This window comes from Hydra vulgaris, chromosome 08 (genome assembly GCF_038396675.1).
Source record: "Hydra vulgaris chromosome 08, alternate assembly HydraT2T_AEP".
Taxonomy (NCBI): Eukaryota; Metazoa; Cnidaria; class Hydrozoa; order Anthoathecata; family Hydridae; genus Hydra; species Hydra vulgaris.
The window spans coordinates 63,633,360-63,660,000 of record NC_088927.1 but is presented as its reverse complement, the minus strand read 5'-3'; the positions used below and the strand labels follow the sequence as shown (position 1 = coordinate 63,660,000).

Here is a 26,641-nt window from a genome sequence, read left to right as displayed (position 1 = left end):
TCAAATAATGAACTTTAAATTAAGCTTAATATTAGTAAAACTTTAAATTAAATTTAATAATCTATTTTTTTGTTAATTTTTAAAAATCTATTTTTTTTGTTAATTTTTTATTGTGTTTACCTCCCCAAGGTCCACAAGTCACTGCAGTTAAGTAGACTACTCTTTTTTTTTTAAATTATCAAAACTCACTCCATAACTTTGAAACATAAACCTTTATGTTTTTACAAAAAAGACTTTTGCATAGAAAAACAAATTAAATGCATATATGACTTTCAATGAACATGGTATTTTTCACACCTTGTTTATAAAGGGTTTTATTACTGTATGCTATGACATTGGTTTTGTATTTATATCCTGTTATATTTATGAACTATTTGATAAATTCACAATTAGAAATGATATATTATGTTTTAATATTATTTATAAGTATTTATGCCTGCAGTATACAACATATTTACACAACAACCAAGTTTGTTTTTTGAAAACTAGTTTTTCTCTGTCACTGATAAGTATGACTTGTTCAAAATTTTTTCCCCTAATTTAACCATTATATATTGATTATACTAAAAACTCTTTAGCAGGAACCAAGGATTAAAAAAATATCTACAGTAAACTGTTTTGCTTGGTGAAAAGTTAGCAAATACATTTACTAATAAGTTAATAGCAGTTATTTTGAATTTAACAATTGATTTTTCCTGTTGATTAAATAACCTAAATTATTACTTGTTTGCGTTATCTTTAATTACAATTTTTAATTGAAGATTTATTTATTATTTATATGTTGTTCTCTTAGTTAAATAGCTTGTTTCTATTACTAATAAGTTTAACACAATTACAATTTTCATAAAGCATTTGATTACTTTAAGCATTAATTTTTTAATTTAGAGACATTGTGGTTGTTGATCTTCAAACTGAAAAGCAGTTTCTTTTCATTAGTCATCGTTGGATTGCCATAGATCGCGGATCATGTGTGTTAGACTGCATTATACCAGTTGCATCTTCTGAAGAATCTACAAATTTTACATATGTTTTTACATCTAAAGCAGAAAATAATCTTTCTGATGAACATTTATGGTTTTCAATTTTTGCTCGTCCACCTATAAGTTCCTTTACCAGGTGTCAAAGATTGACTGTTGCTGTTTCTTTGCTTCTGACTTCGATGATGGTAAGCTCAATGTACTATGGAAAGGTTGATGAACACCCAGATCCAAAAGCAGAAAATAAAAGTGTTTTTTTTTTCAATAAAACACAGGTAATTCATAAAAGTTTAGGCATATATATATATATATATATATATATATATATATATATATATATATATATATATATATATATATATATATATATATATATATCTTCTACTCGATGATTAGCTTTTAAGTTTAGCAGTTTAAGTTTTACTTGTAATTAAAAATTCCAAATATTTGTTGAACTTAATTTATTTTATTCTTGCTCATTTTTTCAGACTAAAATTAAACTGTAAGTAAACTTCTGTAGTAAATTATTAATGTAAAAACATTATGCCAAACAAACCTTGGAAACAGAGCTATTACTAAACTTAAATAAACTTTAATGTTGAATTAGTGACAATGCAGCAGTAGTTAAGTGTCTTATTGTTAAAAGCAATCAGCCAAGCAATTAGAGAGTAATGGCTTTTGTTAACAGTCATTGTTAACAAGTCAGCAGTAGAATGAGAAGATCGAAATTCATAATAATGATCAGAAAGTAAGTTTTAAGATGAGAGATTAAGTGTTTGTTAATTAAAAATTCAAAAACCTTGCTTGTTATAGGAAGCAAACTAATGAGATTGTAGTTAGATAAATCAGATCACTTCCAGAGTTTTTGAAAATAGGGATAACAGATGCCGCTTTCCAGCAGAATGTAAAGAAAGACTCTGATAAGGATTTGTTAAATAGTTTTCAAGGTATAGACTACAGCTCCGGAGAACACTTCTGCAAGACTATAATAGCTATGCTGTCCAGATTACAAACTGTAGAAGAGTCTAAGCAGGAAATTATTTTGGATACAGAAGCTGGAGTGATACGTAAGTTAGGTAATCAACTAACCTGTTTGTTTGCTATATCAGGTAGAATGCGACTAGTGGAATCAAGAGAAGATATTGATGATAAGTGCTTAACAAGCAATTCAGCCTTGCCTTTAGGCGAGGTGACAAAACCTGAGCCATGCAAGAGAGGTGGAATAACAGGTTTGCCCTTGTTATTACTATTAAAGATTCTCCACAAGTCACAAGAGCCTAATTTTTTAGATAAAATACGAGGTTTCATGAACTAATAATATTGGGCTTTGGTATTTAACAAAACCTTTTTATATTGATTTTTAGCAGTAGTAAATAGACGTATGTTTTTTTGAGAAATATTTGGCTGATAGATATGAAATTAACGGTTTCGATTCAAAATTGCAGCAGCATAATAATAAGAAAACCATGGAGAATAGTGAGGCTTGACTTCAAAACGTTTAGAGGAAATAATAGATTCCATGCCAGCCTGAATCTAAGAAGTTATGTAGGAAGCACATTTTTTAGCAGGAAGACTAAAGAGATCTACCCAGGGACCATCGCAAAAAAAATCATGGAAAGTGTTCCAGTCAGCTTTAAGGTAGTTATAAGAGTTATAATGTTAGGAAGATTCTGATGATGAGGAAGAATGAGATAATAGTTTTAGAGAGATCAAACCGTGACCAGAAGCACCTAAGGGTGAATATGGAGAAACTGAGCACTGACCTGCAGAGTCACTGACACTAGAGCCAAGTCATTCAGTGTGATGAGCATTAAAGTCACCAATAACAATGATATTGGCTGAAGGATAAAGAGAAAGGGCTTGGTCAATTTGATCAGAAATAACATCAAAAAGAGTTTAGTTTTATGATAAAGGAGAGCGATATAGAACAAAGAAAAAGACAATAGAGTGATGTGCTAAACGAAAGCACATAAAAGAATAGTCTGTGGATTCAAACCTAGTTTCTCAACAGATAGGTGAATTCTTATGAATGTAAATGCCCAGGCCAAGCATGTGACTATAAGAATCTTTATGAATTAAAGAAAGATAACCATTAACACTAAGATCACAAGTGAGACAGCTGAACTAAATTAGTCTCACAAATAGTAAATAGGTCTGGTGAACTTTGCAAGAGATAAGACTCAACGGAGTTACTTCGAAGACCAAAAATATTAGGGAATTATAGATTTTAAAAACTTGGTGATGACAATGGTTTGTTGTGTTTTATAGTTTTTGGCAGTTTAGTTATTTTTGAATTGGTTAAAGAACCTGACTCAAAGCACAGATAGTACTCAGTTCACTATTTTACACACTAAAAGTACAAACAGGGACACCATCAATGTACAATATAGCGCTGTTAGTTCTCTGATATTTTACAGCTGTTAATAGAATCAGTCTTTCTGAGAGTTACCGCAGAGTTCAGGAAACCTGACTCCATGAAACCATGAGTGTTTTATCAAGACACCATCTCTAGCCTTTTTTTTTTTTAACATTTTCACTTCCAGCTAGGCTGAAAGCAACCACTATTAAGTTGGAAGTTACTGGAAGTTAAAAAAAAGATAAAGATTGTAGACCAAAACAATGATTGACAGACAACTTTAAAGATTTTAAATTATATGAATCAGAAAAGCATGATGAAGGAAGTGAATTCCAAAGAACTGATGTTTGAGGAAAATAACTAGAGGAATAAGAGTTTTTGGAGCACTCAGGAACAATCACATAAAAAGGATGAGACTTAATTGAATGATAAGTAACACGAAAATGAATTTTAGTAGATGGCACAAGAGACACTAGCTCTTTAGAGCAGTGCCGTTTTATAGTATTAATAGAAAAGAGAAAGAGAATCAACATTACAATGATGTGATAATGGTTGGAGGTTAGCTGCAAGAACAGGTCCAACTATGTTAACATTTCGTTTTTTCACCTTGTCTAAAAGAGAAAGGGCATCATTAGAAGATCCGCCCCAGATATGGTAACAGTACAAGGCCAGATTTGAGATTTATAGAGATAAAGAATAGAACTCGGAGCATGAAAGTGTTGAGCTCGATAAAGAGATGCAACCTGAGCAGATGCTGATTTTGTAATGAATTTGATATAAGGTTTCCAAGAAAGATTAGATGTAAGAGTTAATCCTAGAAGATTAAGGGTAGAAGAATTATCAAGCACATTACTATTCATAAATATAGGAAGATCTAAATTACTGTAATAACAATTGGCTGAAAAAATTAGGTTTTATTTGAATTAAAGTTTACCAGTCACTGCAAGCCCCATGCTATAGCAGAAGTGAGCAATCAGAGAGTGTTGGCTTCTTATCATGACAAGAATAAATGGTAGTTTTATCAGCAAACGATGACATCTTAGATGTGAGAATATATGGAGTATTATTAATGTAAATTAAAAAGAGTGTAGGGCCAAGGATTAAACCTTGAGGAACCCCTAAAGTTACAGGATATGAAGAAGAGTGCTGTCCATTGAGGACAACTTTTATACTACGATTGGAAAGGAAGAATTATGGAGAAGACCAGCATTCCAAACTTTATCAAAAGCTCTAAAAATGAACGATAGCCTTAACCTCTTTACCTTTATCTAATCACAATAAAATCTATTGATTATTACTCTCAGCAAACCAGTTAACCTTTACTCAACCAAGAGCCGCAAGGCAGGAGGTGTTTGCTTCTTCTAGCCTTTACCTAAAAAAGTATATTTTGCAAGAACGATGAACACAGAACGATGTTTTACTTATCATCATTTAGTAAAACATCGTTTATATGCATTTTATTTATCTTTTATTAGGTTTAGTGCTAAAAATATAGGTGCTATGATATTGGTAATGCTTCCATTTCCTCTGTCAGATTTGGTTTGTGCTACTGCTGCTATCATTAATGGTCTTCTGAAAGATATTATAAGGGCACAGAAATTTGCTGAAGATAAAAATAAACCATTTGTGATAGCATGAAAGTTTTTTTTTTAAATAGCGCGCTATGAAGAGTTTTAAAGTAAAGGAAAATTTAGACTGTGAAAGAAATCACTAGAATTTTTGTCGATGGTAGAAAAGATAAAACTTTAATTTTTATGCATGATAAGACTATAGGCACCTTAAGAAAGAAAAATAATCAAGAAAACCATATAACTGTGACAGAGGAGCCTAGAGATTGCTTACTCAGTATACATTTTTTTTTGCAAAAAGGGTCCAGAACTGCAATTTCTACAAACTAAACAAATAAAAGACAAAGTTAGCAGAAAAAAAATTTTGAAATTAAGTTTACAAGATTGAAAAATAAAAAAGTCTTTATCCATTTAGGGTAATGAAGTGAATAACAACGATAACTTAATATAATGCATAGTTAAAGTAGTTTAAATTTATTTATTACCAATAGATATTTGTGGTATTGATTTCTACTATCATCAAGTTTCCTATACACCTCTTGTTCTTGAAACTTTTTCGTTCAATAATACCATTTGAAAATTCAATATCAAAGTCCTGCAAAAGCTCATCTTTTGATGAAAGAAATACACAACTAGAACATGAAGACAATAGTAAGTCTTGTTTTAACTTTGTTGTGCATTTTCTGAATGAGTTCACAGTCATATTTATTGATATAATAAATTCTTTTTTTCAACTCTTTTTTAGATGTAAATTCAAGCAAAGAAGCATTACACATTGTTATAGACAAAGACAAACCATCAATAAAAAATGGGAAAAAAAGGTTTTTACCATATTGGTGTTTATACATTGCATGGTTTCTTTGCATTAGTAACATTTTAGTTTGCAGCTTTTTTGTTATGTGGTATGGAATAAAATTTGGAAATAAAACATCATTGAATTGGCTAACAAGTGTTACTATTGATTTTGTATGTACTGCTTGCATTATTTCTGCTTTTTTTTTTTTTTTTTTTTTTTTTTGGTTTGGTTTGTTTGATTTTGCAATATTCATTACCATGGAAATAAAAATATATAGATAGTAAAAATAATAAAGTGAAAATTAAGAGTTATTATTATAATAACAATAATAATAACAGTGACAATGAGAATTTATTTAAACCAGCATTGAGAACACATCCGTAAAAAAGAACAGTATGAGATAAATAGAGGCTGAGATTATTAATTATAAGTTGTAAAAAGATTTATAAATAATATTTTTCTGTAAAGAAGTTAAAGAAAACATTTTTAAATTTGAGATTTAAGCTGATAAGTGTGATTGCTTTATATTTGTATGCTAACATTGTATGATGGAAATAAGTTACAGGGTTGCCACCATTTAGGGAAATCAGAGAATATGGGAAAAGTCAGGGAAATTTAGATATGATTAGGGGAAAAAAGGGGGGAAAGATTGATTTAATTAAAAGTCAGGCAAAATCAGGAAATTTTTTAATTTTATATTATTTTATTTTAATGTTTTAAAATGTTTTATAGTAAATAATATCATTTTTTTAGGTTACTAATTAAATAATCATATAGCTCAAAAGATAGTTCAAGTAGATTATTGTTTGATCATTATAAAAAAAAAATTTTATTTATTCATTTATTTACAATATAAACCAAACAAGAAATTTATGCAAAACATTGATTCAGGTTTGAGTAGAACCATTATTAATAATTTAAATGAATTTATAAGGTGTTTTTTTGTGTAGAAATAGCTCTAACATGTGAAGACTTCCAAAGTTTTTAAAACCTTATTGCATTTGTGTTCCCCTTTTTTTAGAATAAATAAAAGTTTAAAAATTTTTAAGTACCTACTTATTTCAATGAAGAATAGTCAAGTAATCCATTGTTTAAAAAATGGCTGTTAAGTAGCACAGATAAAAAGTCAAACAAGTCCAAAACATGCTAAACTCAATTTAACTTATCAAACTTATCAATCATAGAGCTCAGATAAGTCACATGGAGGAGAAAAAATATGTTCAGAAGTCAAAACTAGTATCCTGCTACTTCAAGCCTGCACAATCTACATCCAAAAAGCAAGCAGCTTTTTTAGTAGATCAATTGAATAAAACTTTTGCAGAAATGTTTTCCATGCAGTACTGAATAATTTCTCATTGAACTCATGTAACATGTCTATCAATTAATCATGTAATAGCCTATTATATAAAAAAAATTGTTTCCTGGTAGTGTAATATTAGTTTTTTGTGTTAAATACAAATACTTTAACTCTCAGTTCTTAGGCTGCAAAATGTTTACTCTTTTTTTAAAAAAAAGGTAAACTTTTTTTTAAGAAAAGTTTACTTCTTGATCTAAAAAACTGCATGTGCAACAAGAGCTACCTAAACTTCTTAAAACAAGAGTTGCAACCTTTATGCAATACATGGTTGTTTAAAACTAGTTTTCAATCAGGTAAGTTAATAAAAGCTTCATGCAAACTTTAACTTGGTTCTTCTGCCAAAAAAGCTAATTGATATGGAAAGCAATTTAATTTGTTGGAGGGGTAAAAATTGTGTGTCTGGGGGTTAATGTTGAAGTTTTAATGCTAAATTTTTTGAGTTTAAATGATAAAAATATCAAGGAAAAATAAGCAAAAATTTTGTTGAAAAAATCAGGGAAAACCAAGGAATTTTATTCCAGAATTATAGTGGCAACCCTGAGTTATTTTAATAGCTTTTTTTTGGAGATAAGTTTGGGGGATGAGTTAAGTGATAAAAGCATAGAGATAGTCCTGCTGAGATTTCAAACATGACAAGCACTATATATTTATATATATATATATATATATATATATATATATATATATATATATATATATATATATATATATATATATATATATATATATATATATATATGCGTGTGTGTGTGTATATATATATATACACACACACACACACACACACACACACACACACACATATGTGTGTGTGTGTCTATATATATATATATATATATATATATATATATATATATATATATATATATATATATATATATATAAAAAGTTTGAAAAGTTTTTTAATGTTTACCAAGTATTTGTTTCAGTATTTAAGTTTTTTATCTAAGTCTTTTATAAGCAGGAATAGACGATTCAGATGGTAAAACACCACTTTCACTTCCTGAGGAAGATAGGAACAGAACATTTTTGCATGCTTTCTAAGAATTTTTCAAAGATGTCAATGAAAATATATATTACCAGAATTTTTTAAACAATGAAAAGTTTTGGGAGTACTCAGTTAAACGGGGAGAAGTAAATATGACAGCAGTTTTTTTTTTTTTTTAAATACCTGCAGCCATATTTACTTTTTAAAAAAAGTTACTCAACTTAAATCTAAATAAAAAATATAATATTTTTGTTAATAATAAAATATAAAAATGCCAGTGAAAACAAAATACTCTGTTTTTTGTAAGGAAATTAGTTATTTAAGAGAAACAATATCAAATTTTAGTTACATTTTTTAATTTTTCAAAAGTGAAATTTGCTTCATATACTGAAATCCAGTGAAAAAACTTTAATATTATCTCAAATTAAAAAAAGCAAATAAATAGTTTGTTTTGGTTGAATTAATTCTAAACTTATTTTCTAGGTTTTATTTAAGATATGAACACAACTTGTCTTGACACTTAGGGATCCCTTCAAATAATAAGGACTTTGAAAGTTTTTGTTAAGTTACCCTTTTTCTTTTAGACAAAGTGCGAAAGTGCATTGTAAACATAGTTAAACCTGCTCTTGCAGCCAACTTCCAACCATTATCACATTGTTGTAATGTTGCTGCTCTTTCTCTTTTCTATAAATACTATAATGGGCACTGCTCTAAATAGCTAGTGTCTTTTGTGCTATTTACAAAAATTCATTCTTGTGTTACTCGTCATTCAATAAAGTTTCATTCTTTTTACTGTGACTGTTCCTACGTGCTCCAAAAGTTCTTATTTGTCTAGTTTTATCATTATCTTGCTCTATAAACTTTATCTTTTCTCTTCCAGTAACTTTCAACTCGAATAGTGGTTGCTTGCAGCTTGTTGGATGTAAAGAAGAAGTGAAAAAAAAAAGTTCTTGACCATATGTAAAAATTCTTGGTTTTTCTAGTTTTTATGAATTATGAATTTTAATCTTATTATATAAAGTACCAACTAGCAAAAAAAAGCATTTGATGTGCAACCATAAATTTCTGATGCTTTTTTGTTTGATAAATCACAATTGATAGCTGCAATAGCATTTAAAATTATATACATATATATAAATATATATATATATATATATATATATATATATATATATATATATATATATATATATATATATATATATATATATATATATATATATATATATATATATATAACATGTGTGTGATTGATTTGTAGAATTTTTTTAAAATCTTGTTATTCTTAAAAAACTTTGAAAAACTCATGAAAAAAAGACAAAGTATTTATTCCAATAAAAGATTTATATTCATTATACAACAGATAATAGTCCATTGCAATAAGCTATGTCAACAAGAGTATGGACCCAAGATAAAAAGTTAGTACACATTTTTGGAGCATGCTTTACAAGTTCATTCATGATTTGTCATACTCTAGATTTTAATTGATCAACACTCTCTGGTTGAAAGGAATCAGCAAACACTTGTCTTTTGATTTTAGCATAAAGGAGCTTGATAGTTCGACATTGAGGGACATTGGTGGGATTATTTTATTTCAAAAGAAATGGAATTTGTTTGTTGTTTAAATACTTAACTATTTTTGAAGAATAATGTGATGAAGCTTTGTCTGGCCGAAAGATGCAAGGTTTATCAGGGCAGTGCTTCTCAATGTAGGGGATTAGTCTTCGTTGAAGTCATTCAAATTTGTACATTTGGGCATCAATGGCCATTCCCTGGTTCCAGATAAAGTAATCAGAAACACCATGATCACACAATGCATACCAAACACCTACTTTAAAGGGAAACTTGGTGCAACCTGAGCAGCGAATCTTTTCTGGAGTTGTTGAGGCATCTTTAGCAAAAAAAATTTTACTTAAAAACTTGGCCCCATCATTCTGTGTTACATATTTTTTTTCATCCATTATGATGATTGGAAGTCCACCTGCTATCTTTGTTAAATGCTGTCACCAATTTCACCTTTCTTAGCTGGATGGTAAAATGGTGCTGGTTTTCGCTTGTGACAATAAACATCATGTCTGTTCAAAGTATTTAAGACAGTTTTGTGGCAAACATTGTATTTTGGGGAAGCTCTTCTTAAACTTTTGTTTGTTGTGTTGTTAAATTCATGTATAAGACCTCCAAGTGCAGCACCAGTGACCTTACTAGCAGCTCCATTGTTTCTACAATCATCAGTAACACCCACCATCTTCTCTGCTTATCCAAGAACCTTGTATGCACCAGATTTGCTATAACCTGCATTTTGCAAAGACTGTAAGCAATCTTTCTTACTTGAGTAAGAAAGATTTAGTACTTTTCAGATATTGTTTGCAATTTCACGAGATGCCATATCAAAACTGTATTATAAAACAATGTACCCAAATGATACTAAAACAGAAAAGTTATAATTACAAGCATAAGTCACCTCATATAACACAGTTTCTGTTTTTAGACATGATTTATTCTAAACATATTTGCATGTTAACATTATTCTACAAATCAATTACACGCACATTATATATATATATATATATATATATATATATATATACACACACACACATACATGTCCTGCATCGTTGTCAAAAAGTTTCTTTTAAGTTGAACGCTAATAAACCAGACCAGAAAAATTTGAAAACTTGATAGTTGATGTAGCAACACTCCGTGCATATTTTACAGTAAAAAAGCATTATTCCTGGCATATTTTACTTATTTTTCAGTCAATGTAGGAACACTCCTATCATTTTTTTAAAGATATTATAAAACAATAACAAAAACACTATTATTTAAAAAAACTTTCCAGTCATTACCATTGCGATTTTTTTTAAAACTATAAAATTTAATGTACTTTTACATTATTTTAATTGTTTTCACTTTTAAACAACATTATATTGTCTCTTGCTTGTTGGTGTCACCTAAATGTTAAAAAAAAATCATTCAAATAACTTTTTTACTATTAAAATCTCTTTCGACTAACTATTTAAGGATATATATATATATATATATATATATATATATATATATATATATATATATATATATATATATATGTATATATATATATGTATATATATATATATATATATATATATATATATATATATATATATATATATATATATATTTATATATATATATATATATAGTTATATATATACAAATATATATTTATATACTAGCTGATCGGACTCATAAAAATACCGGTCTTTGTAAGTCTATTCCAAACCAAACTTTTCTATACTTTTCCTTATGTATATATCATAGCTTTCCGGATTCGTAAAATACGGGTCTTTACCAAACCAACCAGTGGTTTAGTGCGCTTTCATCAGTGTTGTTTCGGGGAGGAGGGGGGTTATTCCTCCCCTTAGCGTAATAAATTTTTAAATTTTTTCATTCTTGCTTATATATATATAGCAAAAAATAATGTAGAAAAAAAGATTTCTTAAAATAAAATAATAAAGTTTTATAGATATATTATACAAGATATATCCATATATATCCATAATGCCTTCAAACTCAACATATGCTAAAGATGTTTACACTTACAGATGTTTGTGTGTAACGCTATGCAAATGGAACTGAGAAGATCTTGGACTTTAAAAACATAGAAATAAAAAGAAACTTCATTCTTATGATTTTGATTAAAAACTAAAGACACAGCCCTAACTATTAAACACTAATCTAAAAGTTAAGTCAAAAAATTTTTGCGCATTGAGTTCAGTTTGTGGCAAAATAAACTTTTATACGTCAAGTTTTTGATTAAATTTAACTTACATTTTTTTTATTAGTTTTAATTATGTTGCATACAATTGCACATAAAGGTATTAAACAAGTACAGATATATCATTTCACAAATAAGAGTTTGTATTTATTATAATAGTAATAAATAATCAGTTTTTGTCTTTATTAGAGCATATCTCATTAAAATATATTCCATATATCTTTAATAGAAGAATTTTCCTAAAAAATTTAAATGAAATCCAAATTCTAGTTTGTTTTTCTAGTTTTTTGCCTCAAAGTGATGTCACATACACAAAAAAAATTGTGGCTTCAATGATTTACAAAAAAGCTGCGTCTATCAGTTATAATGGTCTAAGAAGAAGATGACGTAGTTTTAGCAATCAGAAATTATCAAGAGAGGGGCAAATCTAAAATTGAAGTTTTATATCTTCCACTTAGATGAGACCAAATGTTTTGTGTTTTCAATCTTGTCAGTTTTTTTAAATACAATAGCATAAATACATATAATCCTAAATAAAACATTGTATAAGTGGGTTTTTTACATTTGCATATACACTTGTTTAAATATATTTATTACAAAAAATTAAGTATAGCAAAAAAGAGTTTTAATTCCTAAAATAAAATTTTAACTTTTTTCTAGCTACGGTCTAGAAAAAAGGAGGAGCAGGACTGTCTAATTAAATTTTTTCTTTATTAAGTTTCAGATCATAACTTTTTTCAGACTTTCCTCAGCATTTCTCAACCATGACACATATGCAACAAATTTCCCCCTGTTTTTTGATGCTTTTTGAAATTTAAGCTTTTTTAAAACTCTTTTCGTTTCTTAAAGTATATAATATTGTTACATATGTTTGTATATAATATTTATAAAACTTCAAAAGTGCTTTATTTCATACTTTAAAAAATCAAGAAAGATTAAAAATAAAAAAAGTGGTAGGACTCGTACCACAGCTTTGTTGTTCAGAAGCTCTGCATGCTAACCACTCGGCCACACTGGCACACTGACTTAAGAAAATTTAAAAACTATATAATAGTTTTTTTAACAGAAATAAATGCTATTGATCGAAATTAAGGTGAGAATGCCACAATGCAGTTTTTAAGTCAAAATATAACTGTAAAACTTTATATCAGTTTTAACATTGCATAATTTGAAGTTTATGTAAGTTTATGTATTTGCATACACTTCCATTCATGTTTTCATTTAATAAAAAGTGTTTCCACTCTTTCTTGCTGCTACCTCAGTTGCAATAGCTGCCAAGGATTCCGTATCAAACACGCTCGAATGGGCAATAACACTATTAAGTTTGGAAATAATATATAGATATATATATATATATATATATATATATATATATATATATATATATATATATATATATATATATGTGATTTTATTCTAATTTATATATATATATATAAATATATAGTATATATATATATATATATATATATATATATATATATATACATATATATATATATATATATATATATATATATATATATATATAGTTGTGTGTATATATATATATATATATATATATATATATATATATATATATATATATATATATATATATATATATACAGGGTGCGGAAAAAGTTCCATACAAAAGTATAATTTAAAAAAATTATCTGTATGGTGTTTTCATCCATATATAGTGTGTTTTTAGTATTCTTTTGTATTCTTTTATTATTTTTTAGTATTATTTTATTTTAAATTTAAGTCTAATTTGTTTCTCATCTTGTACAGGAACTTTTGCTGTTTTTGCTGTTTATATTTTTGTATATATACATACAAACACATTTATTCTCCTGTTTTTTAATTTTCTTTATTCTTATTTAGACTAAAGAGATACTTTTAACTGAGCCAATTAAAATATTTATATTGGCTGTTTTTGTTGCACTTGTTATCAAAAATGCTAATGAAAAAAATGAAAATGAGTTTGAAAGTAAAGGTATTTTTTTTTTAAATTTTAATAAGATTTTGATTTGGGCTTCTTTGTCTAATGTCTATAAAACTATTCTATGTAATGTATTCCAAAACTGATTATTAATTTTGAACAAAAGGTAAGATGTTGGCTCTTGATGAAAATTGGCTTCACAAACCAAAAAATGAAGCATCTATTTTTGATAGATCAGATATTGAAATAAATCCTCTTGATTCGTCATCATTAGCAAGTATGAGAGATTTAAGATTTAAAAAATTAAAAATGGTTGCTATAACACAAGAATTAGTTTTGTACACTTTTTATGCAATTTTGGTATTGTTGATTGGTTTTTCAACACGGGAAAATGTTGCTTTTTGGCAAACTCGCAACATTCAAAATCTTTTTAACCTTGTACTTAGAGGGGTTCCACGGCCGAAAGATTATGTTAACATTTACAACCAGGTTTATTTCATATTATACATTTTATTTTTTTTCATAGCATTTTTATTCTTGTTTTTGTGACATTTTTGAATTTTATTTAAATATTTTCCACTAAAAATTGTTATAATAATTATGGAGTGATGTAAATTTTTGTTGACACACTGTAGTAAAAACCTTATACTAAAAACAAGTTATCACTAAGTTAACTTAAACCAACACCATTATGACAATATTTTTTGAGCAAACCAATCACATAGAAACCTGATTTCTTGTAATTAATTTGTTAGTTTGCTGATACATTAATGCATTACAATCCTTTAATAATGTCTATTTTTATCATAACTTATTGTTTTTAAATAGTAAGATTGAATAATCTAAAAAGTTAAAATAGTATTTAAAATTAAAATTGATTGAGTATTTAAAATTAAAATTGATTGAGTATTTAAAATTAAAATTGATTGAGTAATTAAGATTAAAATTGATTGAGTAATTAAGATTAAAATTGATTGAGTAATTAAAATTAAAATTGATTGAGTAATTAAAATTAAAATTGGTTGAGTAATTAAGATTAAAATTGATTGAGTAATTAAGATTAAAATTGATTGAGTAATTAAGATTAAAATTGATTGAGTAATTAAAATTAAAATTGATTGAGTAATTAAGATTAAAATTGATTGAGTAATTAAGATTAAAGAATTTAATACTTAGAATAGAATATTATGTAGTTAAGCAAATAAAGCAAATAAAATATAAAGATATTAACTTATATTTTTATTGAGCCTTAAAAGTTAAAAAATCCCATTTTTCTTACTTAAAATGTTTATTACAAAATCAAATAACACAAGTTTTTCTAAATGTTTAATACTTTTCTACAAACTTTTCCATCATTAATTTCATGGAAGTTAATAATGGAAAACAAATTATAAGTTTCATGGAAATATAAGATAAACTTCTTACAGTTGGTTTACAACTAGACATTATCATAATCACTTATATCATTACTTTAACACACTGTGTTAAAAATAGTAATTAGTTTTTTGTACCTCTGTTTGGTGGGCAACGGATTGATCTATATCTTTTTTATTTTCCTTTGTTCTCTGAACAACTATTTTTACTATCTGGAGATGTTGACAAAAGGCCTCAAGTATAAATTGATCTACTTAATTTTTTTATTTTTTATGTTCATTTTGACATAATTATGGATGAAGCCATCTGTTTTTTTAGTGTGCAGACCTTGTTCTAATGCCAATTGTATAAGATTTTTTACAGCAGTTGATTTCAAGCATTTGCCATTCTTCAGATATATGTTTATTTTTGATGATTAGGCTGAACAACAGAAATATAATTATTTTTATTTTTGCCTTGGTATTTATCTTTGTATGCAATAATCAATCTTAGTTGTTTTTGAACATGCTAATTTCGAGTATGCTTTTTTAAAGTTAATTTATGAATTGTTAAACAAACATAAATGTGGCTACATCTACTAAAATCATATACAACATATATATACAAATATATACATAGCTATATGATGAACTGAGATTCAATTTGAAGTGTAATATCTGTAACATATGTCTAAAGTTTTATTAAACATGATCATGGTTTAAACTCCTTGCCTGTAGACTTCCATCTATGCTTATGAGTTGGCAAATCATTGCTGAAGCATTCAATGCTAACATTGCTCCACTCAACAGGCCTTCATAGTGTAGTTCTATCATCAAAATATCATTGTGGAAGTGCTTGCCATGTTTGTTGCTGACTGTGCCCAGGTTTTCTATGATGAATTCCAGATGCAAGTCAAGTAAATAAGTTTTCAGAGACATATTGCAGCCAAGATTTTGTATGCACTAACACATTTTTGTACAACCTTCATGAGTCAGCTTATTTCTTTTTTCCAAGGGTATTGGTTAAGGCTGACCCACTCGTGCATCTTTTTCAGTAACACTTAAAATGTCTTGAAAATGTTCTTCACCCTTAATTTTTTATTTATTTCTGGACCTATAAACACACTCACTTTTATCTTTGAGAACTCAACTTTGGGAACTTGTGTAGGTGCTGAAATACATCAGTATTGTCTAATCTATTGACAAATTTCCTAAAGTCCTAACTTGAAATGAAGCGTGGCATGAGAATCTTGTCACAATCAACCAAAGGTGGGTGAAGAAGGTTTTTAGCTTTTTAGTCTGAGTTATTGGCAGAAAAATTGTGAATGATGCAAAATAAATAGCGATTCAAAAAACACAAATCATTTTTTTCAAATCAAATCTCAAATTAAAGCGACATTTGGTTTGCGATTTGAATTGAATCAATTCTCAGGCCCTAATATTTATGTTTATTGTTAGTAGCTTACAGTCCTATTTAAGCAAAAGAAAATCATTTATTTAACATTTTGACCAGAAATTACCTTTTTTTTTTTAATTTTTTTTTTGAAATTTGATTTTAAATTAGCATAAAATACTGCTTAAGAATTACTTAATGAAATTTAAAATATCCACTGCTTGTTTTCTAGTGTAATTTGATAATATCAATATTATATAAGAATATTTTTTCAAGCTAATGTTTGTTGTAAGATAATAAAGGATATACTTTTTAGCACCAAAGTTGTTTAAAACTTCTTTTAAGGTCTTATTTTTGTATTTTATACTTGAGTAATTGGCATCTTTTTTCTATATTATTCCAAAACTGACTTTTTTTTTTGTTATTATTCAGATTCTGAAGTTTTCATTTTTAATTATTATCTTTGATACTTCATTAATGACTTTTTTTGACATTGTTCTAACAGCTTTTTATAAGTATACTTTTTTATTTAAAATTATGCTCTATGTTAAAGAATCCATTAAAAAATACCATTAAGGAATTTTTTTCATGCTTTCTATGAATCCAGTTATGTGATAATTCTGCTGCTTACAGAAACTGTATACTGTTTGTAGAATGCTTTCTTGTTTTGACTTTTTTTTACTTTTTTATTTATAGATTCAATCATCGAAAGATTTTTGGCCATGGATGGAAGAATTTTTTATACCTCAAGTTTTTCCTGAAAAGTGGTATAACTTGAGTGATTTTTATTCAAACACAGAAAAGAAAGATTTTCCTGGAAAATTGTTTTTAAATGATCTTAATTCGAAAATTGTAAATGGAATTAGAATTAGACAAGTTCGTGTACAGTCAAGTAAGTTATTTATAATTTTAAAAAATTAATCAAAAGTACTACTTAATGCATTTTTTTTGTTGTTGTTGACAAAATTGACACTAAGTGACCACTAATTAAATTGTGAATTAATGGAATGCAAAAAAGAGAAATAAATTAAGCAATTAAAGCAGGTGTGATTTAGATGCCTAATAACTAGTCTGTTTGAGATGGAATAACTAGTCTGTTTGAGATGGAAGAATGCGGCTAGTAGATTCAAGAATTAGAGGAAAAGTTCTTTCAAATAATTTTGCTTTATCTTTGGGAGACAATAATAAAAAGACATTTCTTTTCTCCAGAGATAAAAGAAGATAAAGATATGGTTACAATTAAAAATAACTGCACAAAAAAAAGCTGCACATTCTATACAATTGTGTATAATCGGACTTGACTTAACTGACAAGAAAATATAAAAGCTTTCATTTCTGTCTGAATTTAGGAAATTGTAAAGGAAACACAATTTTCAGCAGGGAGACAAAAGACATCAGCCTAAGGACCATCACAAAGAAATTTGCAAAAATAATCTGCCTTAAAATAATAGTATGAAGCACAATAATAGGGTGAATCTGATGTAGAAGAAGTACTGGATAAAAAGTTTTATGAGATCATAGCATGTTTGGAGCGACCTAAAGGAGAACAAGTACAAATTGAGCACAAGCTGGGGTCAGGCAAAGATACAAGTTAAGGTGAGAAGGTAAGTGGTTAAAGTTGTAGCTGGAAAATGTGTTACAAAGTTAGCTGAGTAAGAGATTAAAGAAGACAAAAAATTTGATCTTTAGATCCAGTAAAGCCAGTGGTACTTGAGCCAGACCATTCAGTGTGAAGAGTAATAAAGTCATTAATAACAGATTGACTGAAGGTTATTGTGGAAAAAATTTTAAAATGTTTCAAGGGATGAAAAGTTTCTTCAAAGACCATGAATATTTGTAAAGGATTGATGTAACTTGGTATTAATGATGGCTTTTTTGTAATAATATTTTTTGGCGTTATATTCATGTTTTCATGTTTTTGATTGTTAAAGAATCCCAATTGAAGATTATGTAAAACATCCTTAGTAATAAGATCGATGGTTGTTTTATTTTTGCTAATCAACCCAAAGTTGTAGCAAATAAGTTTTTATGTGTCTTTGACATTGTACAATGGAAGTGTCAACAAGCACACCATTTTTGTGCAACATAGCACTGTTAACACTATGATATTATACAGCTTTTGATGAAATCAGCCTTTTTGAAAGCTACCACAAAATTCGGGAAACTTTACTTTACGCATTATCAGCAGTTATTCATTCTTTTTTTTATGATTTTGTTTTTAAAAAATAATCAATCTTTGTTTTGATAAATATATAATGCTTTTTTATTATTATTCTTTTTTAGATTCATGTATGAAAGCTAACTTAGTTGCTAAGCTTATTAAAATAGACTGTTTGTCTTCATATAAAATATCTTTTGACGAAACAAGAAGTTTTGATTTAAATTGGACAATTCCAAAGTTGTATAATTCTCCCAATAATCCAACAACAATGCCTTGGAGTTATCAAACTTGGCAAGAACTTGATGGGTATCCATATGCAGCAGGTTTAGAAACTTATTATGGTGGAGGATATGTAGTAGAAATTTTCCCAAAATGGAAAAATCAGGCTATACTAAACCAAGTAAAGAAATTCAGATGGATTGATAGACAAACACGAGCTGTAATAATTGAGTTTGCTTTGTTTAACCCTGCCACTAATTATTTTAGCATGGTTACAATGGCCTTGGAGTTCCCTGCTTCTGGCGGAGCTGTTCCTAATTTTTCTGTACTTACATTTAAGCTGTATGCATCCGTGACAGGATCAAAAATTATGTTGGGTTCCCATATTCTTTTTATCCTAATAACCATATTGTTTTCTTTCAGAGAATGTCGTTTTTTATATAGAACTGGTTGTAAATATTTTCTTGAGTTTTGGAACTTAGTGGAGGTTGCATTGATACTGTTATCACTTGTAGCTGTTGGGTTTTTCTTTTTTAAAGGTATTTTTTTTTTTTTTTTAAACAAAGTAAGTTAATTTTTTTTATGAAATTTTTATTTTGCTCTGTTGATTTAAAAAATATTAAAAATAATAAATTGTTCTTTAAGATCATCTGGCTAAGGTTTTGTTACAAAGGATACCGTATAAAAAACCACAGTCCTTTATTAATTTTCAGTTTGCTTCATACTGGGATCTGACATATGTTTACATTGTATCACTCATTGTTTTTTTTGTAACTTTAAAGTTCATTAAACTCTTGCGGTTTAATCAACGTGTCTCAATGCTATCTTCAACTTTAAGAGTTGCATGGTATCCTTTATCAATGTTTGCGATAATCTTTTCTATTATTTTGTGTTCTGTTGTATCTACATCCAGCATTGTGTTTGGTAAAAGTTTATATATTTGTATATGTAATTTGTTTTGATTATTTAATGATAATAAATGTTAACTAATATCTAAGTATTTTTTGTTGATCGAAATGCTTAGTATATGTATATATGTATGTATGTATGTATGCATATATATATATATACATATATATATATATATATATATATATATATATATATATATATATATATATATATATATATATATACATATATACACACATATATTTATATACATATAATATATGTATATAAATATATGCAATTAAGAATGTTAAGGAGTTATCTAAGAAAGTATGGCAACGAAAAGAAAAAAACTTAACACCTTTTATTAAATGGAAAACTATTAAACAATGCAAACCATGAAACCCAGCATCAAGAGTTTTCAGTCTCTGTTTAACATTTTGATTTCTAAATTAGAACACTATAGTATTTGTGGTGTTGTAAGTGACTGGTTTTGATCTTATCTTACAGATTGAAAACAATTTCTTAGTATTAATGATTATAATTCTACTAATAAATCTGTTGCGTGCGGTGTTCCTCAATGTCTGTTCTTGGTCCTCTTTTGTTCTTAAATTATGTTAATGACATAAACAACTCTATTTGCTTCTCGTCAATTCTTTTTCTTTGCTGATGACACAAACCTATTGCATATCAACAAATCAATCAATTCTCTATGTAAAAACATCAATTCAAATTTAAAAGGTATTGTTTACTGGTTAAATGCTAACCTAACATGTCTTAACGCAAAAAAAACTGAAATAATCTATTTTTCATCTTCTAGATAAAAACACAATCTAAACAACAGTTCTAAAATTTAAATCAAAATTAATAATAAACAGTTATATCCTACAAAATTTATTAAATATTTCGGTGTTTTGATTGACTTCAATCTCTTGTGGAATTTTCATATTGATGAGCTATGCAAGAAACTAACTTGAGCTAACGGCGCACTTTCAATAATTCGTCATTATGGGGATAAGTTCATACTAAAGAATATCTACTGTGTATTATTTTTATCACATCTTAGTTATTGTTGTCAAATTTGGGGTCAAAATGGCAACTAACACATAAAAAAATTGATGTCTTCTCAATGTCAATCCATAAGAATTATAAACTTCCAACCTTTTTAAGTCAGAAACATCAGAATCTTTCAAAATACTAAAAATTCCAACCTTTCCAGCGCTTGTAAAATTTGCTAATCTTCTTTTTGTTTTTGACTCTCTTAATAAAAATTTGCTCTCTTCTTTAACAGACTTTTTTTTACAGAAAGTAGAATAATACATACATACTCTATTAGAAACATATAATGGAAAACTTATTGTACCATTTTTTAAAACTTAGAAGTATGGTAAGCATTCTGTTGTCTATCAGTGCATTTATAAATGGAACAAGAGTCTTGTATGCATAGTGAATGAGTTCAGAAAACTACAACTTTAAACACTTTTATTGTCTTTTATTAGTCTTAAACAAAATCAGTTTAAAAAAATTCTGAGAAAAATTTTGTTCTTACTTATTGACACGATTTTACTTAATATTTAAAATATACTCTTTTTATAATATACTATTTTTTAAATATATTATTTTTATAATACTTTATAATATCTTTTTATAATATACTATTTTTTAAATATTTTTTTTAAATATACTATTTTTTTAATTATGATTACTACAACTATTATCATTAACTTCTTGTTTGTTTATTTTTTATTATTATCATCAAAGTATGATTTTTAAATGTTTATTTAGTTTATGTATGTTCTATGTGTATGCTTATCATTAATTATATTATATTCAAAAGCTGTTGTCACTCCTCTGATCAGGATCCTGTTTGAGTGATACCATCCTTATCAATCATTTAGTTATTATTATTAAATACTCATAAATAAGTTACTCATTAATATCTTATTTTATATTATTATTATTATATATTTTTTATTAATCAATTATTTTTACTTGCTAAAATCAATAGAATTGTGATTTTTTTTTATTATCATATTATTATTATTATATTTTTGTGTTACTTAAAAAGGAAAATAAATGGTTGTTGTTTGAATTAGAAAAATCATATATATATATATATATATATATATATATAATTATTTTTTACTGCTTACTAAAAAATATTGAAGCAAGGAATATGTATAAAATTAGTTGTGTGGAATAGATTTACCAAGACCCATTTTTTACAGGTACGGGCAGCTAGTATATATGAGTTTTCTTATTCAAATCATGTGTGTGTGTGTATATATATATATATATATATATATATATATATATATATATATATGTATATATATGTATATATATATATATATATATATATATATATATATATATATATATATATATATATATAAATAATTACTAATAAACTAAATAATATATAATATTTGTTAATGAATTTAGAATTTTGTGGTTTTTCTTTCTACTTAAATAAAGATACCTTATCCATTTAGTTCTATTAAAATTTTATTTAAAAAACCACTTCAAAGTTTAATTCAACACCATTTAACTGATATTTCACTTGATATATATATGTATATATCAAGTGTATATCATGTATATATCAATATGTATATATCAAGTATATTTTAAGAACATTGAGCACTCTATTGTGTAGAATATTTTTTAAAGTTGTTTAAATATATATGTGTATATATATATATATATATATATATATATATATATATATATATATATATATATATATATAACTTATTTAATATAATAGCATAGTAAAATAAAAGTTATGAGCCAAGACATAAGAAACATGAAAACTAAAGTATGTTTATGAATTATCTCTACTTGTAATAGCAAGTACTTTTGTTAGAAAAAGGCTTGTGATTATTAGTTTTGGTTTCTCATTTCCAGTAAATTTTCCATTTCCCCTGGGATTCTTTTTTTAATCTAAAACCATAACTTAAATTTAATAACAAGCAAGCAATTTTTAGCACAAATTTTTATTAGCAGACTACTCTGAATTGTTTTTTAATTTAAAAAATTTTAAAAAGTTAGTTTATTGTTTTATCACTTCACCATGGCAAATTTTTTCCATAAATAGTCTCACCGCAGAAAAAGCTCTTTGATTTAATTGATGTTAGTTTGATGGTAATTAATTCTGAGTGTTATCTAAACTTTAGTTTCGCTTCCCAGTTGCCTCCAAAATGTTAAGTTCATTTATGAGATTTTTTAAGTTGCAAATGTTTTTAAGAGGTTCTGTTTTTATTCCTTTGGCATTACTTATTGTTGCACCCAACTTTTCTTTAAGTGTCAAACTATTTTTGTCTAATAACGTGTAGCAGTAACTGGTTGAGGTTTTAAACAAATTCTGGTTTTATTATTATGACTTTTTGTACAGCTTGGTTTAACCTTGGATGGTAAGATTAACTTTGAATTGATAACTTTATTTGTGATTATAAGTGGATGGGTCATTTAAAAATTAGAGTTAGTCATGTAATTGATATTTTTGCGTTCTTCAATCCTCAGCTGCATTGATGAAAGCAGCAATAAAATTATTTTTTTCAAGCAAAAAAAAATAAATGTCAATATGCAATCCATGTGTAGAGTAGCGTTACCTCTGCCGAGTCTTTCTATTCTCACTTTTATTGATGGTAACAAAATTGTTATTACATGAGTTACCACATAATTATTCTGTGGAAATATTGAAATTTTCTTTTAAATTGATCATAGCTTTCAATATATGTTTTTCTTTTCTATATTGTAAAAAGACTCATCTACCTCGTTTTTACATCCAATATCGGCTAAAGTTCTTCATAAAAATGTATTTATTTACACTTGTAAGATTTCATTCTTAATTTGCCGAAAATTTGAATAAATTTTTGAACCTTTTGAATCATAAAGGAAATACTTATGGTAATTTGTTAATCATCAGTGAATGAAACTTTTGTTGACCTGTACAACTTGTCATTATGTCAAAATTTATGAAATTATATCATCATGTTAAATTATTTCAGCATTTTCATCACAATCACTAAAATTGTTTCCTCTATAACTGTTTAAACCTTTTCAATACATTTTGCCTCTGAAAAGTTTGATTTTTTGTAAAGAATTTCACAAACTACTGAATGAAGTTCATGACCATAACACAAGTGATGTTTAGTAACACTTAGGTGTCAAAATTATTTTCACTATGGATGCTCTGAAATAAAGTTTATTTTTTAAAAAACAAAATTATTTTATTTTCTAGTAATACAGCACAGCAAAATATTTTTTGCTTATTTTAAATTATAAAAACCAAAAATAACATTTTGTTGTTTTAAAATAAAGAAATGTTTTATAACTCTATTTAACAATAGACCCCAAATTATATTAACCACACAAGCGATATTCGGCTATCACTTTCATTCTTAGTATCCTGGTAAATCTGGCATCTTGTTTGATGAAAAATCCTATTAGTGATTAGGTTGGACACAGATTAATGGAGATAGTAAAAGATGCTTTTTTTTCTAGAAGAACAAAAATAAGTTCATTTAAATCAACTTTAGCAGAAGTTCTTTTTTGCACTACCTGTTTTAGGTTTTGTTTTTGACTTTAAAAACTAATCAAATTGGCTTCTTAAATGTCGAGGCACAATGCCTTCAAGTTTAAGAAAAATGTTTGTTTATAATATAAAATCTCAGAAATTTATTTTGCCAATGCAATCAATATCTTGGATCAGCTTATTAGTGTTTGAAATTAATTCCATTAATGGAATTCATTAGCCTGTTTATTGTTTTCATTGCCAAATAAAACTTACTATTTTTAAAAGCGTTTTTTATATTTCTTGTAAATTTCTTTGTAAAATAAAGTTGAAATGATTTTTTTTATCAGGCCCTTTGCTAGACGGATACCAAACCTACTTTAAAGCATTAGCCTCCATCATTTCACTATTATTGGGAAAGTTTAGTTACAGACTGTTTGAAAATGCTAATTCTGTTCTTGGACCAATCTTCTTTTTTGGATTTAATGCCATTGTAATTTGGGTTGTTATGAACATTTTTATATCAATCTTAAATGATGCATTCACTGCAGTTCGTGCAGATCTTCAGTTCCAGACTAACGATTATGAGATTGTTGATTTTATGATTGCGCAATTTAAAGGTTTTTGTTTAAAATTGTTTTAATTTTACAATTCAATTTAAATCAATTAGTTGTTTGTTTTTTTATTATTATTATTTTTTTAAATCAAATTTATATTTTAATTTTAACTTAGCTTGTTTAAAATAATGCCATCATTAAAAATATTGTCTTCATTTAAAATAGTGTCATCATTAAAAATAATGTCATTATTAAAAATAATGTCATCATTAAAAATGACACAAAAATTTGCTGGTATAAATGACTTAAAATGTATTTATTTTTCTAGATTATATGCTCATCAATAAATCCTAACAATTATTCAAAAAAGGCAAAAACAAGTTTCTCCTTTGTATTAATGTTTTAGCAATTTTAATTCAAAATATTGTTTTAAGGAAAGTTAAATAACAAAAAATGATAGTAAATGAGTTGATAAACACGAATAAAGATATAATTTTGTTACAATTTTGGTTTTTTTTAAAAACTATTTATTACAAAATGTTTTGTTAGAATATATTACCAAATCAATTTGTTGCAATGCGTTTTAAAAGTTAAAAGTTATAAATAATTGGATACAGTTTGAATTTAAATATAGCATACAATTTTTAAAAATTGAAAAAATTGTATTATTCCTGATCTATTTGGTTTTTTATTTCTTGCGAAATAATTTTTCACATTGCTCCTCTCATTGCAAACGGTGTTTTTTTTCTTAAGTAATGATGATAGCTAGATTTAAAATTTGTGCTAAAATTACTTTTAAACGGTTTTAATATTTATTACATTTTAGACTGGCTCGGATTACATGATTCGAAGCAAGCAATTACAAACAACCAATATCACAATATTAAAAAATCAGAAAGCAATGATTGTTTACCGATATCATTGGAAAAAAAGTTGAGAAAAAGTCAAACTTTTGAGTTTAACGAAGGTATCTTTTGTACTATCTTTTTTTTTACGGTGGTTTTTTTTAAAATCCATTTTTTAATTAGCAATATTTTCTTAATGTTTAGTGAGCAAAACGATTCACTCAACTGAAGTAAGTAGCTCAATCAATGATCGTATTTCAAAACTTTCCAAGTATGACTATTTATTACAAGTGAAAGAATCCAATCTTACCCCAAACGAATCAATTGATAAATTCATCAACTGTATGAACTTTGTCTACGAATCAACAAATAAAAAAAACGAAGTTATTTATTTTGACATTAACGATTAAAGAACAATCAAATTCAGTTCTAAATCATAGAATCGGCAACAAAAATTTTATATGAAATGAGCCCATGAGATGCATAGTGGTATAAGTCACTTTTTTTAATATTTTGAGTTATTGCCACCAATGGTTAGCATTTTGTTTATTCTATTACATGGCAGAGTGGTATAAGTTTAATGATATCGATAATGATGCTGGAACTGTTTTTTTGTTATGCCCTCACTAAACAGCTGTTTTTGTTCACAGCCATAGTGATATTAGTCAGACTTATACCAAACTAGATATGAGTGACTTATACCACTATGCATCTCAGGGGCTCAAATAATCCTGAGTAAACTTCGTTTTGTTGATTTGTTAATATTGTTTATTCATCATACGTTTGCAAATGATTTTGTTGATGATACTCCTACATAGACATGTTTTGACACAGTAGCAAGGTAGAATGAGAGAAACGAGCTACCAAGACTATTCTAAAATAAAATGTTAACGTGTTTTAATATAATTTTTCTTTTACTAAGTTTCAAAAACATGAAAGTTATAAGAAATAAAGAAAACTCCGTATTTTACAGACGAGTTT

At 26.8% G+C, this 26,641-nt stretch overlaps 1 protein-coding gene across 4 annotated transcripts in view; it reads left to right on the top strand.

Moving 5' to 3' along the window:
* The window catches only part of LOC136084058 (uncharacterized), a 148,108-nt gene extending 121,905 nt beyond the window's left edge, over positions 1–26,203 (top strand). For 3 of the 4 annotated variants that reach the window (XM_065804148.1, XM_065804149.1, XM_065804147.1), the window contains 11 exons: positions 886–1,252; positions 5,393–5,552; positions 5,647–5,867; positions 13,666–13,777; positions 13,890–14,212; positions 17,165–17,360; positions 18,752–19,387; positions 19,494–19,772; positions 24,609–24,878; positions 25,642–25,782; positions 25,865–26,202. In XM_065804148.1, coding sequence (XP_065660220.1) covers positions 886–1,252; positions 5,393–5,552; positions 5,647–5,867; positions 13,666–13,777; positions 13,890–14,212; positions 17,165–17,360; positions 18,752–19,387; positions 19,494–19,772; positions 24,609–24,878; positions 25,642–25,782; positions 25,865–26,070 — 2,911 coding nt within the window. In that variant the 3' untranslated portion in view covers positions 26,071–26,202. Of the gene's footprint in view, positions 1–885; positions 1,253–5,392; positions 5,553–5,646; positions 5,868–13,665; positions 13,778–13,889; positions 14,213–17,164; positions 17,361–18,751; positions 19,388–19,493; positions 19,773–24,608; positions 24,879–25,641; positions 25,783–25,864 lie in introns of all 4 variants that reach the window. The other variant, XM_065804150.1, reaches the window with a different exon arrangement.
* The last annotated feature ends 438 nt before the right edge of the window (positions 26,204–26,641 follow it).